Consider the following 18,097-nt stretch of genomic DNA (forward strand, 5'->3'; position numbering starts at 1 on the left):
CTTTCATAACGAAACCATTCATAATCAATAAGACAGATTTTCTTATCAAGTATTGATCCAAATTATTTAATATGTAGCTCTAAATACCGAAAATAGTATACTCTCTCTCTCTCTCTCTCCCCGAAAAAAAAAAAAAAAAGAAAAACTAAAAGCGGTTATGTGAAAAGAAACTGCCCCGTATTCTTTTTTTTTCTTTTTACTAATGATGTGGGTCCCACACAAAGGACTAAGGAGGGACCACACTTACCATAATTACTAAAAAGAAATTAAGTTTAATGTAACGCAAGCTACGAAGGAAAACATTTTGGATATAAAAGTTTGGAAATGTATCTTATTCAAATCCAATGAAACTTCTTAGGTGTCTTCTTTTATCCCACATTAATTTTCTTCATCAAGATAACAACCAATAACAGTTGCTATTTAGGCCCAACCTTGAGTTTAAAATTTATCACATGAAGGTTTAATTTGGAACTCTATAGAAGATGAGGAACCAGAAAGCAACAACAACCAAACCATTTAGGAGAATAAAAAAAAAAAAAGTTGTGAGGCGTGGAATCTTTGGAAGGAAGAGTGGCAGCAAAGGCTTCCCTCTCCAACGCAACACCCAGAAGCGGCAAAAGGAGAAAAGACAACGCCGCTGAACCACTCCTTTCCTTCTGCCTTCCCTCTCGTCATCAGCCCCCCAAGGTCACCTCCCCTCCCTTTGGCTCTTCTCCACAGGGAAAGGTTGGTCCTCAGCTCTTTATGGGACAGTGACATCGCCTTAAACGCGAGCTTTCTCCTTTTCTTCTCGTTCTCCATTGTGCCCCTACTTTTAAGAGAGAAAAAGCGACCCAACGTCTCCCTGGCTTCCGAGTATTGCAATTTTGATGCAGAGCGTACATCAAAAGAGACCCTTCTGCGGTAATCAATTGGATTCGGTACGTGGGCAGCCACGTTGATTGTCACCCTTTTATTCGTGATATCTGCAAACTAGCTCAGGAGCTAAACTATTTTCAAACATTACATATATTTCTGAAAATGAACAGCACAATAAATTGGATCGCCTCTTTTATTGCTCGGCACTTTAGAAAGATCATATGAATATCTATAGAAGACATATCTCCTCTTTTGTACTCTTTACTCTTTTTTTTTTGATTCAGCAAGATGTACTCATGAGCTATATAAATTGTCATTTTTACCCAAAAAAAAAAAAAATGAAAAAGAAAGGGCAAGAAACTCTTGGAGAAATGCCTGCATGCGCAAAGACAGCTACGGGGAATAGGATTACTCTCTTCAAAAGTTTGTGGAAGCTAATGGGAATCCAAATGGCTTAGAATTGAAATCACAATAGACATTTGTTTCGTGTCCAGAGCCGAAATGGCCGATTCCTATCGTTGCTATTTGATTATGCACGAATCGGAACCAACTCAAATTTTCAATTTTAGCCTTCAACTAAAAATCTTCAAAAATTAATTATTTTTATCTATTTTTAATATATTTATCTTATTTTGACATTAGAAATGCACATCAAGAGTCTTGAAATTAAACATAATTTATTAATTTGGATTATCTAACTCGCAGGCCAGTGGGCCGATCAATGGAGATAGTTCTCTCCAATTTGGCCCCGAAACTCTTAGGGCTCATTTGGTTCGCGAGAAGCATTTTTTCTCTTAGGAATATGATTCCTGAGAAATAGATTTTTAGGAAAAGAATGCCTAGAAAAGTACTTTTGGTATGTTTGGTTGACCATGAGAAAGTAACAGATTTACAGAGTGCTTATGTTTGGTTGACCATTCACTTTTCTGGAAAAGTTATAAATAATTTCTATTATACCCTTAATAAAAATTAGGTCTTTAATGCTTCTTTAATACTGAAGGTCTTTTTTGGGAAAAAATAAAAATGGAGTGATTTCCGGCTTCTCATGGGAAAGTTACTTTCCCATGTTTCTCATGGGAAAGACTTTTCCATAAAATGTGGGAATCATATTCACATGGGAATACAACTTTTCCGTCTCTCTCCTTTGAAAAATCCAATAACAAGAGCCATCTCATTATTTTCCATTGACTAAACTTTTTCCATTTCTTTTCCCGCGAACCAAACGAGCCCTCAGCAATAAGCAATTATTGCTCAAAGACATCTTTCAAAAAGAATTGCATACAGCAAAATATGATAACCAGTCAATTGCTTTAGTAAATGATGTATTAGCTAGAAGAATTTATATAGTTGTTAATTTAATCATCAAAAATCCAAGCAATTATAGCGGTGCTTGCTTGGTAAAACAGCATGTAGAGATGGAATTTCATAAAATCCAATAAACTAGAGGAGTGAAAAAAATTTGCGCTCAAGGACACTGTAATTTTTTTATACTGAACAATCTCATGCTGCATTATATGTGTGTGAACTACTGATGCCATTGCACTTGATCTGATGGACATATGATATGACTTGAGTAATGATAGGATCCTAATCAACTGGATGATTCATATTGTCTTATGACTTGTCCTAGTTCTCCGCTCTCACTAGCAACACCTTCCATGGGTTCATGGTGACAAAAATCATGGTGCTCTGGAAAGGGTGCAAGTCATGGCATGGCACTCCGATGGTTAGCCCACTTGAACATGGTGAACTGGAGGGGCTTGCCACCATTTCCACGCCTTCCCCCTCTCATGTACACCCTCATCCAATCCTATCACTCTCTTTCTTATCCTCTCTATCCCTTATTCCATCTCGAGACATGGTTGTATCTTTTGCGCAAAAGAAAGATTTATCTTTCTTCGCACGAATCTATCGTCGGATCGTGCAGTAGTTGCTTCGAGATCTACGCATGCAAATGAATGGAAAACTTTGAAGTGTTTTGAGATATATATGAAATGCAATCTAATGAGCAATGTCATAAAAGATCAATCATTCTTTCGCACGAAAGATACAACTCGCATCCTTAACCCTTCCCTCCCATCTTCCATCCAAATAGGGAAGATTGAGCCCATGCAGATACACCTCAAGCAACATTACAGCTTAGGCAGTAGTGGGCTCCATCCATGGGTCTTCAGGGAGCCCCCAAGTTTAATAGCCGCTAGCTCCCAAAACTTATTTTTTTTTTTTTTTTGGGTACAATAGCGGCTCACATGCAATGAGTGTGAATGTGGCAGAGACCCTTAGTTTTTCTATACAAAGCTACTAGAATGATGAACAGCAAAGGACGCAACTCAATTAGCCACACTATTTATCTTTCTGTAGGCATGCGCGGCTATGTAGAAGCCACACCTCTTAAGAGTCTACGAATGTCATAAAGCAACGGCTTTTTCTCTACGGCGCCTCTCCAATTTTGGATCTACCCGGCCACTATGGCAGAGTCACTATAACAAAACAAAACAAAAAAAAAAAAGAAAGAAAAAAGAAGAAGAAGATATGCATGCACCTAGGACGCACCTCACAAAAAGTAATGCCCTCCCAGAACTTGAATTTAGCCTATCATGTGAAAAACGGAGTTGTGCGCCAAATCTTCTTTTTGCTTTAATGGAACAGTACCTTTCCGGTAAATGATTCCAACACCCTGTCCACTCTTCTAGCACCCACTCTATTAAAGCTGGACGTCGGAGGGCACCCTCCCTTTCCCTCCCCCCATCCCAATCCCGTCCCATGCCCCACGCTCCACGCCCAGATCAAATGGACCACACGGCCTCCTCCAAGCGCCCCAAGTTTTCCTCCTCCTCCGCAACTGCCGCCGCCGGGAACCACCACCGACTCCTCCTCCGAGAAGGACAAGAAGAAGTAGAAGAAGAAGAGCAGCAGAACCTGCTGCCCGGGCTGCCCGACCACCTGGCCCAGCTGTGCCTGGCTCTCGTCCCGCCGCCCCTCCTCTACTCCGTCTGCCGCTCCTGGCGCCGCCTCCTCTACTCCCCGTTCTTCCCTCCCTTCCTCGCCCTCTACGCCCTCCTCTCCTCCTCCGACTCCGACGACGATTCCGACATCGCCTTCTACTGCTACGACCCCCTCGCCGCCGCCTGGTCCCAGCTCCCGCCCCCTCCGCCGCACCCCCGACTCCTCCTCCACCACCCTTCCTTCATCGCCCGCAGCCTCCCCGTCCAGTCCGTCGCCGCCGCCGGCCATCTCGTCCTGCTTGCCGCCTCCACCCCCTCCCTCCTCCCTGCCCTCCCCCGCCCTCTCGTCTTCCACCCCCCTTCCGCCCGCTGGCGCCTCGGCCCCCCTTCCCCTGCCCCCGCCGCTGGTGTGCCGCCGGCGCCGCCGCCGGGGTCGTCTACCTCGCCAGCGGTGTCGGCCCCGAGTACAAGGCCGACGTCGCCCGTTCCGCCGCCCGCTGGGACCCCCGCCTCGGCCCCTCCGCCTCGGCCTTCTGGGAACCGGTGGCGCCGCTCCGCCACGGCGGCCGCTTCAGCCGGGAGGCCGTTGAGGCGGTGGCCGCTCGGGGAAAGCTGTGCATGGTCAACATGCGATGCCGCGGTGCCAAGGAGGGCACCGTCTACGACGTCCGCTCCGACCGCTGGGAGGACATGCCGCCCGCCCTCCTCGCCGGCTGGACCGGCCCGGCGGCGTCAACGGACGACAACGGCAGCTCCATCTACGTGGTGGACGAGGGGAGCGGCGCCCTGAGGGAGTACGACTGGGATGGGGAGCGGTGGCGGGTGGTGGTGCCGGAGTCGGGGAGGCTGAAGGGGGCGGTGCAGATGGCGGCCGGAGGGGGGAGGGTGTGCTTGGTCAACGGCGGGGGCGCCGGCGTGGTGGTGGTGGACGTGGCGGCGAGTTCCGGGCGGATGTGGGTGGTGGAGCCGCCCCGGGGGAAGCGGGTCGTCGCCCTCCACGTCCTGCCCCGGATGACCCGGGCCGAATCCTGATCGTTCCCCTCCAGATCTACGGCACGTGAGCCAGCTTGCGGACGGAGCAAAAGACAAATAAGCTCTTTTATGACTTGACTCCCGGGAGTCTTACTCCTTTTTATTTCCTCACGCGTGTACACGCGTTTTATTTCCTTGTTTTTCCCTCGGAAGGAGCAACAAGGAAGGTCTTATATGTGATTGTATGTTTGGAAATTTCCTATTGGATTTGGCTTTAATAAGCATCACAAGATCCTTATCAGTACTTGGTGTGTTTGAACAAAAAGAAAGTTTTTAGTAGATGATACGAATGATACTTGTAAACAGATTCATGGTACGAGAGCTATCTTGTTTTCGTTTGTGGGGAAATATAAGTTCCAGCAAATAAATGTGCTTGTTGTGCCCATGTATGTATGTAGAATTCTGTGAAAGGCACAGAAACTTCACCCTAGGCAAGGACGGTGATGAGCATGAAGACCACTCTATTAGTAAACTTCGTGCTAACATTTCCTAGAGAGAGAGATCTAGTTTTCATCATCCTAACAAGTACGGAAAGGGATTCGAGGTAGAAACTCTACTTTGCCTAATAGCTGTAGCTCAAAGGAGAATGAGACCTCCACCATTTGAATCTTGCATGGGGCACACAAAAATACATACATGGTAGTTTGGTTCAAATGCATGTGAGAATACTTAAGATGATCAGAGGCCAGTATTGTTTGCGTTACGAGTCCATGTGTTGTTGTCTAATAGTTTAGAAGATGTTGCAACAGGTTCGCTGTATCAGGAAGGGAAAAATAGGTCAACAATGAAGATGAGATGCTTCTCATATCGTCCTAGAGGGGGATTTCTTGACGGGTTTTAAGGGGTTGACTAATTTAGTATCTTTGGAACTCCGTGGTCATCTCTAGGATTATTTAAGTACATGTGCATCTTTTCAATCTTTTGAAGTGAGGCGTGCTTTTGTTTTTTGTTTTTTTTTTACAATGGTTGCTCACATCAATCTAACATGAATGCAACTAGCAGAGTCAAAAGAAATAACAGCAAAGAAGGGGACCCAATCTGCCGCCCTATTTACCTCCCGGTACACATGAGCAGTTTGAAAGGAATAGCTGTCTCTCATCAGCCTCTAAATATCCCTAATAGTAGGTGGCCGCAACCCTATCGCTTATATTCCAAATCCGTTCGATTACCATGTCAAAGTCTCCTTCTAGAAAGATGTTATCTGTCCTTAGGATACTCCTCGCATAGATGATACCCTTCTATACTGCTCTGAGCTCCGCTCCTATAGCAGTCATGTCATAAGTGCGTCGCCCGCTTGCAACAATCAATCTAGAGTTGTGATCCCGGATCACAAAATCCGTCCATCCTCTATCTCCTCCTGCAGAGACGCTACCATCGAAGTTCACCTTGAGGTGACCAGGGGGTGGGGGCTCCCAAATGACAAGAGTAACTTTGGGCGCTATGACAACCGTATGAGAACCCAGATATCCCTAGCCCTTCCAGGTGAAGTCACCCTAGTAGTGGTGATGTCTTGGCTGCATGACGGATGGCTCTATCCACCACAACCCTTGGGGATGCCCTCCTACCTTCGTAAGTATAAGCATTTCTGTCCAACCATATGTGATATGCCAAATAAACACAGGTGATGCCCCACTCTACAGTCCCCGGTCTCTCCACAAAATCCCTCAGATGATGTAGTAGATCCTCCACCGACCCCACACCCCACGACAAGGAATATGGCGCCCTCCTCCAAACCAGCACTGCACGAGGGCAACCAAAAAGAACATGGCTAATAGACTTCTCTATGTTGGGGCACTTGGTGCAGAACTGAGATAGAAAAGGGCTGCTGTGGCAACAAATCAGTGAAAACAGGAGAAAGGGGAAGGAAGAAAGGAGAGGAAAAAAGAAAGGAAAGGGGAAAGAAGGAGAAGGAAAGAAGGAAGAGAAGGAGAGGGAAAAGAGAGAGGAGAAGAGACGTGGGGAAAGAAATTCTTAATTCACTTTCATCAACCCTAATCAACATAAAAGTTTCCTATAAATAGGACCCAATAAGAACAATTAAAATAAAACCCCCTTACACAAAATAATTCCCAATAAGCCCAAACTACACAAATAAAGTCCAACAATAATAAAACTGCAAGCAAACCCAGAAATAAAAGAAAATAAAATGCAAATAAAATTGGGGACTAAACGGCAGGGTGGTCAGCTCTGATATCCCCATCAACTCCTCCCGGATGGGAGAAGCTCGACCCTGTCGAGTGCAGGTCTGGCCGGCTGTCGTACTGCTCCGGAAGGTCAGGGTCAAGGCGCTGCAACTCGGCTCGCGAAATCCACGTCACATCCAATTCGGATCGACCTTTCCACCGAACAAGATAACGTTGGTAGCTTTCTCTCCTGCATGAAACTTTGAAGGTGGAGGCTCAATAGCAGGTGATGGGTCAAGGTGATCAACAGAAGCGGGTGTATAAACAAAAGGGTCAGAAGGAATGAATGTGGACCTTTTGAATGGGACTAAATCTTCAATATTAAATGTCGCACTAATCCCATAGGCTTCAGGAAGATCTACAACATAAGCATTCGAACTGATTTTCTTTAGGACTTTGAACGGTCCCGCACTACAGGATTGCAACTTTTTGAACGTTCCCGAAGAAAGTCGTTCAGGTCTAATTCTCACCATGATAGAATCTCCTACATTCAACTCTTTATAACGTCTGTACAAATCAGCAAGGGATTTATATTTTAAATTATTAGAGTGAATACATTTGCTGATTTTCTGATGCAATGAATGCAGGTATGATGTAAATGATTGTGCAGACTCAGACACTCTATGTTGAAGAGACATGGAAATCAAGTTTATGGGCAGCCTAGTTTTATATCCATTCACCACTTTGAAGGGACTCATGCTTAAGGACCTATTGACCGAACTATTATATGCAAACTCGGCGGTTGGTAACACTAAATTTCAAGTCCTAGCATAGGCCGACGAAAATTTTAATTTAGTGCCAATCATGTGCCTAAGAATTTTTCTAAAGGAGCTCACGAATCTAACATCTCTATCAGATATAATAGATTTTGGAAGGTCAGAAGGTCTAACGACTTCATTGAAATAAAGTTTGGCAACTCTAGTCATATTGACATCTTGCCATGGGATCGTGGCACTAGACATAAAATCTAAGAGGTTGTTCAGCCTAGGAATGGGAAAACGATACTTAACTGTAATTTTATTGGGGGTGAGGAGTGTGGGTACAGCACAGGAGCTCCAACTCTCACGAACATACCCTTGGGTGAGAAGTTCGTCAACTTGACGTTTCAGTTCAGTATGCTCGTTTGGGTTGAGCCTACGATGAGGAAGATTGGGTAAGGATGCTCCGGGAACGAGATCAATTGCGTGCTGGATATCACGCATCGGAGGAAGTGTATCTGGAAGTTCCTTAGGAAAAACAGAGTAAAACTCCTCCGGTAGGGGAACTACTATCGGTGGTTGCTCAGGGCTCGACTCCACATTGATAACCCTAGCCACGAGGGCAAACATAGGTGATTAGCTTTCGATATCTTTCATTACCTTTCGAAGTAATGATGTGAAGTGATTCATCTTTTCGTAGAGTGGCACTCTTCTTTTCAGGGACGAACTCCCTAGGAGGCAATGAGTTCAGTATAATTTTCCGACCCTGGAACATAAAGCTACACGAATTCGAACGCCCATAAAGTGTGACATCCATATCGTATAGCCAAGGCCTTCCTAGGATGACTTGACCTACATCCACCGGAATGCAGTCGCACTAGATTTTGTCTTTATAGGATAGGAATTGAATCGGGACGAGGCATCTTTTCGACACCGAAAGAGATGTCTTATCTACCCAAGCTACTTTATATGGGTTGGGATGAAGGGTAGTTTTCAAGCCGAGGCGGGAGACAACTCCGAAAGCAATGGCATTAATACAACTTTCGCTATCAAATAGGATTTTGAATGTTTTACCATTGATCTTAATGAGCATATAAAATAGGGAGGTCCCTCGCCAATCTTGTTCGGTCTTAGTCCGAGTTAGAGTGCACCTAACCACATGAAGCCTAGGATTTTGGTTATTTGGATTAGTGGGCTCCTTTTGGGGTTCAGCCTAGAGAAACTCTAACCCGGTCTTGTCGTCTCCAAAGTCTTTTACAAAATCCTCAAAGTTTGGCTCATAGACTTCTTCGACACATTCATTCGCTTGAGTCCCAACTTCTAGTTCAGTCATGAGATAGGTCTTGACATTACATTGGGACGCTATATGGCCAAATTTTTGGCTCCTGAAACATTGGGTTTGACTTCTAGAATGAGGATTGGGACCTAGTATACTCTTTTCTTTATCATTTGAAGGGTTCTGGACAGGTATCGGGGATATCTGAATCGGTGCTTGGCTAGGGCCGGGCTGGTTAGAAGGATTGGGAAGCTGCCTGGGTTGTGGGAGGTAGTTTTGATTAGGTCGGGCTTCTGGGGCCATGGGTCGAGGGTCGGTACGCCTCACTACAGGAGCTTGTAAGAAACTATCTACATCTTGAGCCAACTGCTATGCTTGGCCAAGAGTAATAATCTCTCGGAGGATTAGTTCTTTCTGGATCTCCTCGCGGAGTCCTGCCCGAAGCCTAGAGAGAGTAACAGTCTTCTCTTCGATTACACCGCACCTCATATGAAACTCCTCAAATCGTGCACTGTAATCAGCAACGGTTGATGTCCTTTGAGTTAGTTTCTGCCACCTATCCATAAGGCATTGTCGGTAAGAGAATGGTAGATACTTCTCATTCAGCTTTTCCTTCATATCCTCCCAGGTGGTGATACGAGAAAGCCTTTGGGTCTCACGCATATATTCAACATTATGCCAGTACCAATGAGCTTGCCCAATAAGCTTCATTTTAGCGAATCATACTTTTCTATCGTCAATCATTTCATACCACTCAAAATAATTATCCATGGCTGCTCTCCAATCAAGATACATGCTTGGCTCTAGTTGACCAGCAAATGTGGGGGCATCTACTCTTACGGTACGAAGTAGTCGTTCGTCAAGATCGCACTGGTGATCAGGAGGATGTTGGTTCCTAGGGGGATGGGGAAGACCTACAGGTGGTGTGGCCAAACCAAGCTCGGAATAAGCTGCGATTGAGGTTGACGGTTCAGGAGTCCTAGGATGTTGCACTAGAGCTCAGATCTCTCGTTTGAATTCGTCTTGATCAGCTCGTAATGCAGCTAATTGTTCCAAAATATCTTGTAGAACTCTGGGGTCCATGGTGGGTAAAGGGGTCTGAGAGTCAGTGAGGAGGTACTCTCTACCACTACGGGTTGGCATGCAGGAACTACTCTAGTTGGTGATATGATATGCAATGCTACTAATGAACCCTAACTTACCAAATGCAATGCATGACAACCTACTAATGCGATCTACTATAAATTCGGAAATCAGCAAATTTTCACAAAAATAACTTAAAATTAAATATTACTAATTTGTACTTTGGTTATTTCAGAATTAAAGTAGAAAATTTGTCACTATAAGAAGTTAGGTTGCAAACACGTATTACAGTCGTTCTAATCCTAAAATAATTTGATCGACGGATGTTGAGAATTATCCTGTCGCTAAGGTATGCTAATTTAATATTTAGATTTAAATGATGGGTAGGATGGGTGTGGTAGTAAATGTTTCAGATTTTGCAGTTTGACAGAAAAATAAGTTTTGGCAAAATAGGAATGTCATGCAAGAGAACTAGAACATAACTAGATAAACAAACCCAAAAGAAAGAAGAGCCTGTTACCTGTGGCGGATGCAGTCAACCGGAAGCGTCCGTTGTAGAGTCTCGAACATGACATTGGCGCCGGGTGGAGCTAGCTGGAGCGATGGGCCTGGATCTGCAGCACAAGGGCTCCTAGACTTCTGAAATGGGCTAAAAAAAGGTGCTGGATCGGGCCTGAAACAGGGTCTGCGGCCGATTGAGCTTGGACCGCGCTACAGTACGGCGCACGGGCTGGGCTGGCGGCCTGCTAAGGAGAACTGGGCCAGGCTAGTCGGGCTCGGATGTGGCCTGATGCCACCTCTCGGCTGGCAGCCTGGCACACAGGGGTTGAGGATGATAGTGTTATTTTGATGATTAACAAGCAATTATCTAGAGTATGTTATAAGTTAAATTGATACTTCATTTATAAGACTATTATTCTCAGGATATTTGTATAAAGTGATATAGATACATTTCATTGTTTATTTGAATGAATCTAACCTTGAGATGCAGTAAAGTGTGGATTGAGTCGACCCAAAGGATGATTGGGTCGACCCGGCACATCAAGAAATCATTTGGCACACTTCTGCAAAAATAGCACAGATGAACAGTGAGTTGGGTCGACCCAAGGAAAGCATGAGTCGATCCAAACATCAAGATCCTCAAAACAAGACAGAACAATGGTTCTCTGGATTCACTGAGAGGGTCGACCCAAGAAGTAATTGAGTCGACCCAAGCTTGAGTCGACCCAAACCCTGAGAGGGTCGACCCAAAGGCAAGACAGAAAAGAAGACAGAAAATGGTTCTCTGGAATTACTGAGAGGGTCGACCCAAGAAGAAGTTGAGTCGACCCAAGTGAACTTTGAGTCGACCCAAAGAATGGTTGGGTCGACCCAAGGGAAGGAAGGCTGAATTTCAAGTTTCTGTGTTTTCTGAGAGAATCGACCCAAGGAATGTTTGAGTCGACCCAAGTGAAAGTTGGATCGACCCAAGGACAGGTTGAGCCGACCCAAACACGGGCTGAAGCATAACGGCTAGTTCTGCAGATGTATTTTTGTCCTTCCCAAAGTCAGTAACGGCTAGTTTTTGAATTCTAACCATTGGGGCTTGTCCAATGGATGTAGGAGACTATTTAAAGTGGCACTATTCATCAAATAGAACAACTTTTGAAAGGAATATCAAAGAGTACACAAGAAAACAAAAGTGCCCTAATCTTCTTCATCCAAGTGCTTCATTCAAGAATCAAAGAAAGGGGTTGAGCAGATTCAAAGAGTCATCAAGAGCTCCATCCTCCGTTGTAGAGTGAAGCATCCTTGACAAAGAAGAGAGAAGCCACTTCAAAGCGATAAATATTTTCTATACTCTTCTTTGTAGTTTATATTGTTTCATTTGCTCATTTAGGAGTTTAAATCTTCTTTCTTTATTTGTTAAAGAACTTGTAAAGGTTGGTTGGTGAGCCCGAAAAACCAATGGAGTAGGTTGATTGGTGAACCCGGAAAACCAATTGTAAAGGTTCGTTGGTGAGCCCGTAAAACCAACAAAGATTTTTGGTGAACCCGGAAAACCAAAGTGTAAAGGTTCGTTGGTGAGCCCGTAAAACCAACAAAGGTTTTTGGATTGTGAGCCCGGAAAACAATCCAACTGTAATCCGCGAGATTATAGTGAATTCCCAAGGGGTCGCTTGGGGAGTGGACGTAGGTGCTAAGGAGAGCACCGAACCACTATACTTTGTGTTGTTTGTGTTGTGATTTGCTTTAGCTTACTAACCATCCATTTGACTTGAGTAAGATAGTTTAAATTTAAAAGAAACCAATTCACCCCCCCTCTTGGCTTGTCACCTTGGGCAACAGGGGTGTCCCTGATCGCGGATGAGAGCTGGATGGGACCGGCTTGGACGAAGGCTCGGCAACGGGCGCTGCAGGCGGTCCGGCCGGAGTAGGCAGCGGCCGACGGCGCACAGCCGCAGTGGTGGAGCATGCGGGCGTGGGGAAGGAGGCAGCGGTGGTGGCAATCGGGCGGTCGCGGGAGTGGCGGGGATGGGGACGGCGAGGCGGCACGGCTCAGTGGGGAGGGAGAAGATGGGGTACGAGCGATGGCGGATCTCGGTGGCGGCAGGAGGCGGCACGGGCGGAGGCGGCGAAGGCGGAGCGGCATAGGTGGAGGCGGTCGAGTGGGATGCTCGGCGGCGATGTTCGTCGGTGGGGAGGCGCAGGCGGCGTGGAAACACCATGGACGAACGGCGGCTCGGCGTAGACGGCGTCGGGGAAGCAACGACGGAGGCAGTGATGCGGCGAAATAGCCGTTAATGAAGTCTGTCTTCAACCGCTAACGGACTTGGTTTAACGTCGCGGTCTTCACGGCGGTGGTTGCGGGACGGAGGCAGAGGCCCGATTGCGGTTCCGTGGGCGGTGGCGCCGGGGTAGTCGACCATGGATTTCCGGCGGGCGGCGACTTCCTCCGACGATCGGTCACGGGACCGACGGTGGCAGATCCATGGAACTCGTGGCAGGTGGGTGTCCGTGGGGCGCGATGACCTCCGGCAGCGAACCAGCGGCACGGCGGCGTCGTGAAGGGAGACGACGGTGGGTGTGGGCACAGAGACAGGGAAGGGCCAACCACGAAGGGGCTGTTCTTTTTTTTTTTTTTAGGGAGGAAGAGGAAACGGAGCACTTGGAAGGGGCTCTGTTTAGAGGCTCCAGCGTGGAAGACAGGGATAAACCCAGCATAGACCGGATCGGGGCTTTGGCAACAGAGGCAAAGCCCGCCAATGCTCTGATACCAAGTTGGTGCAGAACTGAGATGGAAAAGGGCTGCTGTGGCGACAAATCAGTGAAAATAGGAGAAAGGGGAAGGAAGAAAGGAGGGGAAAAAAGAAAGGAAGGGGGAAAGAAGGAGAAGGAAAGAAGGAAGAGAAGGAGAGGGAAAAGAGAGAGGAGAAAAGACGTAGGAAAAGAAATTCTTAATTCACTTTCATCAACCCTAATCAACATAAAAGTTTCCTATAAATAGGGCCCAATAAGAACAATTAAAATAAAACCTCCTTACACAAAATAATTCCCAATAAGCCCAAATTACACAAATAAAGTCCAACAATAATAAATATGCGAGCAAACCCAGAAATAAAAGAAAATAAAATGCAAATAAAATTGGGGACTAAACAGCAGGGTGGTCAGCTCTGATGTCCCCATTAGCACTCCTCACACATCAGAGTGATCCTGACGCCCCTTCTTGCCAGCTCACTATGGGACGGTAGATAGCCCCAAGTCACCTTCCAAATGAATAAGAACACTTGGGGGTAAATGCGCAACCTCCATATCTACCAACCCTCAATCTGCTGGGTGGTCTCCCTCGCCATCAGTGCCTGTAGATCCCTAACACGCACCCTCGCTCTCCTTATCGGAGTCCACATCAATCTATCCATCGTCTCCTCAGTAGAAATCGGAAGAGCCAGAATCCTCTTAGCTAATTGCTCCCCAAAAGCATCCCGGATCATTGTCTCGTTCCATCTGCCAGCACCTGGAGTAATTAGATTGCTGTCTCTGCACCTCGTCAGTCTCGCCAAATCTACCATTATCGGCATCCACCCTAACAGCTGGTCGGCCACCCAGGCATCCTCTAGAACATCAATGGATTGCCCATGGTCAATAGCCCACTTGATTGCAGGGAGCACCGTCAGAGCATGAGTGCAAATCTCTTTCCAGATGAAGGAGCTACGGCGCCCAACTCGGAAGTCAGCCACCGCCAAGCACACTCCATACTTGCCCCTAAGAAAGGCACACCACATATTGTCTGTCTCTAGGATGTACCTAACTGCATGTCTCGCCTTATTCGCCTCCAGGTATACATGAGCAGCCTGAAAGAAGTAGCAGTCTCTCACCAGCCTCTGAATATCCCTAAGTAGTGGGTGGCCATCACCCTGTCGCTCTACATTCCGAATCCACTCGATCATCATGGTACAGTCTCCTTCTAGGAAAATGTTATCAGCCCTTAGGATACTCCTCGCATGGATGATACCCCCCTATGCTGCCCTGAGCTCCGCTCTTATAGCAGTCATGTCACAAGTGCACCGCTTACCTACAGCAATCAATTTGGAGTTGTGATCCTGAATCACAAAATCTGTTCCTCCTCTGTCTCCTTCGGCCAAGACACTACCATCGAAGTTCATCTTGAGGTGACCAGAGGTGGGGGCTTCCAAATGACAAGAGTAACTCTGGGCACTGTGACAACGGTATGGAAACTCTAGATGTTCCAAGCCCTCCCAGGTAAAGTTGCCCTAGTAGTGGTGATGATCTCGGCCGCATGACAGATGGCTCTATCCACCACAGCCCTCAGGGATGCCCTCCTACCTTCAAAGATATGAGCATTCCTGTCCAACCATATGTGATACGCCAAATAGACACAGGTGATACCCCACTCAACAGTCCCCGGTCTCCCCACAAAATCCCTCAGATGGTGTAGTAGATCCTCCGCCGACCCCACACCCCGCGGCAAGGAAAATGGCACCCTTCTTCAAACCTGCACTGTCTGAGGGCAACTAAGAAGAACATGGCTAATAAACTTCTCTGTGTCGGGGCATTACTCACACATCATAGTGGTCCTGACGCCCCTTCTTGCCAGCTCACTATAGGTCAGTAGACAACCCCAAGCCACCTTCCAAATGAATAAGAACACTTGGGGGTAAACGCGCAACCTCCAAATCTACCCACCCTCAATCTGCCGGGTGGTCTCCCTCCCCATCAGTGCCTGTAGATTCCTAACACGCACCCTCGCTCTCCTTATCGGAGTCCACAACAATCTCTCCATCGTCTCCTCAGTAGGAATCGGAAAGAGCCAAAATCCTCTTAGCTAATTGCTCCCCAAAAGCATCCCGGATCAGTGCCTCGTTCCATTTGCCCGCACCTGGAGTAATCAGATTGCTGACTCTGCACCCCGTCAGTCTCACCAAATCTACCATCGTCGGCATTTGCCCTAACGGCCGGTCGACCACCCAGGCATCCTCCAGAACATCAATGGACTGCCCATGGTCAATAGCCCACCTGATCGCAGGGAGCACTGTTGGAGCATGGGTGCAGATCTCCTTCCAGATGAAGGAGCTATGGCGCCCAACTCGAAAGTCAACCACCGCCAAGCACACTCCGTACTTGCCCCTAAGAAAGGCACACCACATGCTGTCTGTCTCCAGGATGTACCTAATTGCATGTCTCGCTGCCGAAACCTCTTGCCTCGCCGCTAATGAGTACACCCCCAAGCTACCTAACCCGACCGGCTGGCATATCACCTCCCACACCACCAAGTGGCGTGCTGCAGATTGGATGGCATTATATATTACTGCTGATACAGGATCAATACTATAGATGTTTGTAACTATTTTTTCTTCTTAATTGTTTGACAATTTTTTTTCTGATTTTTATGGGTGTATTTACTCTAGATTGGTCTAATGAGTTTCAGTTTACTAAAAAAATAAATATTAGGTAGTAAATTTTTCTTGCTTAAAATGTAAACATTAAGTTAATCTTACAGGCAATTGGCTTAGATCGATGCGACCCTAACACAAATGTAACTTGGAGAACTTACCTTGACTTTCTGAAGCCGACATACTACATTATCATTTCATTTCATGAGAACTGGTAGCAAGTAACAGCGTACATTTGTGGCTAACCACTTGAAAAGGTGGCTTAAAATGGGGAGCAGGTGTCTGCTTCATAAGAATAGAGGTAATAATCCTCAGGTACAACAGACATGTCTTGTAAATGACTCTAGATACTGTGGAATCAACTGACATGACTAAATTGAACATGAAGTCCGAAGAAATGAATACAAGATCCACCAGCCATGACCTTTTAGCTTGCAAGTTTGTCAGTTTTCTCCGCATTCTATTTGAACATGAAAGCAGTTGAATCAGGGAGAGGTTATATCACTGAAACAGAGGAGAAACCTTGGGGCCGGAATGTACCCAAGTTTCTTGTGCTTGGTGGAGGTTTAGCCCTTGCTTGCATTTTTTTTTTTTTTTGGTCAAAATGGTATTTTATTTCTGTTGGGGGGAAAAATGGACTACCCCGCAAATACAATTAAAGCACCCAAATCCGACAGCAAGCCGAGCTCATGCAGGCCGAGCCGAGCTCAGAAAACCGAGCTGAGCTCAGAAGGCCGAGCTCGGGCAGACCGAGCTCATGCAGTCCGAGCCGAGCTCATGCAGGCCGAGCACAGAAGGCCAAGCACAGAAGGCCGAGCTGACCTCAGAAGGCCGACCTTGTCGTTCACATGCTGCAGCCATGCCCTGCAGCATCCTCACTGCACCATGCTTTATTTGCCGGCCACGCCACGACATATCAACCAGGGATCATACCCTGCTACGACTATCAACGCCTCACCATTCCCAAGAATGGACTGCACTGCACGTCACAAGCAAGCTCTGACTGCGCGCCATCTCCTTCCATGATGAGAACGGGCCATCCACAGCAACTCATTACTTCACACGCCCACGTCCAATCATGACAGTAACCCTTTAATTCGCCCAGTCACATCACAGGTAACCCTGCTACTCCTATAAAAGGAGGGCTTCTTCCTCCCAAAGGGGAGACTTCGGACTTCTACATACAGTCCCTCTCCTTCTCCAAAATTAAGCCCCTCTCTGACTTAAGCATCGGAGGGCCGGCGCCGGAAACCCCGCCCACCGGCTTTTTGCAGGTCCTCTGGAGGATGTCGCCCGCCGACGGACCGCCACCCGCCATCTCACGCCGGAGCTCCTACTTCTCAGCCAACGGCCGCCCCCGGGTCCAATTTCCAGCAATAGTTGGCGCTAGAGGAAGGGACCGAGTCGTGGCCATGAAGCTAAGGAGTAAGAGAGCCTCTAACGCCTCCTGGCATCGCGTACCAAGTTCTGGACACTTAATCCAGAACCCATCACCAAGGCCTCCGGCGGATCTAGTCCCCCAAGTTCAACCAAAGCAGTTCAACCTGCTTGTTCAACAAGTCCAAGCACTCACTGCGGCCGTTCAAGGCCTGCAGCAAGTAGAAGACCAACCTCTACTACCTCCTCACGAGCATGAGTCCTCAGGATGCCACTCGCGATGTTATTTCTCTATGGAGCGTCGCCACCACCGAAGCTCCCACCGAGCTCGACCCCCAAGCCGGGAGGGCTTGTCACGCATCCATTATTCTAAGAGCTCGCGTCGAAGCCTGACGCCTCGAGTACGGGAGCATCCATATGAGGCGGGGTCTGCCCCATGCCAAGCTGCAACAGGAGTCCCACCCGAGCTCGGCAGAAAAGTCGAGGACTTGGAGCGGCAGATACAGATGCTTCAAGACCAAGGCCCAAAGCGAGACGCCGACCTTGACTTTACAACATAGTCTCCATTCTCCCAATGGATCATAGATGAATCAATCCCCCAGAGGTTCAAGATGCCACAGATTGAGTCATATGATGGCTCATCCGATCCTCTGGATCATTTGGAGAGCTACAAGGCCCTTATGACACTCCAAGGAGCCACAGACGCTCTACTCTGCAAAGCCTTCCCAGCGACTCTCCGCAAAGCAGCTCGTCT

The 18,097-nt window shown here is 47.2% G+C and overlaps 1 protein-coding gene across 1 annotated transcript; it reads left to right on the plus strand.

Moving 5' to 3' along the window:
- The first annotated feature begins 3,572 nt into the window (after window positions 1-3,572).
- Window positions 3,573-5,077, plus strand: LOC103696849 (F-box/kelch-repeat protein SKIP25). The gene is given in 2 exon segments (XM_008778570.3): window positions 3,573-4,186; window positions 4,189-5,077. Coding segments are annotated over 2 exon segments (1,212 nt in total). The 5' UTR covers window positions 3,573-3,621; the 3' UTR covers window positions 4,836-5,077.
- The last annotated feature ends 13,020 nt before the right edge of the window (window positions 5,078-18,097 follow it).

Source organism: Phoenix dactylifera, unplaced genomic scaffold (assembly GCF_009389715.1).
Source record: "Phoenix dactylifera cultivar Barhee BC4 unplaced genomic scaffold, palm_55x_up_171113_PBpolish2nd_filt_p 000667F, whole genome shotgun sequence".
Taxonomy (NCBI): Eukaryota; Viridiplantae; Streptophyta; class Magnoliopsida; order Arecales; family Arecaceae; genus Phoenix; species Phoenix dactylifera.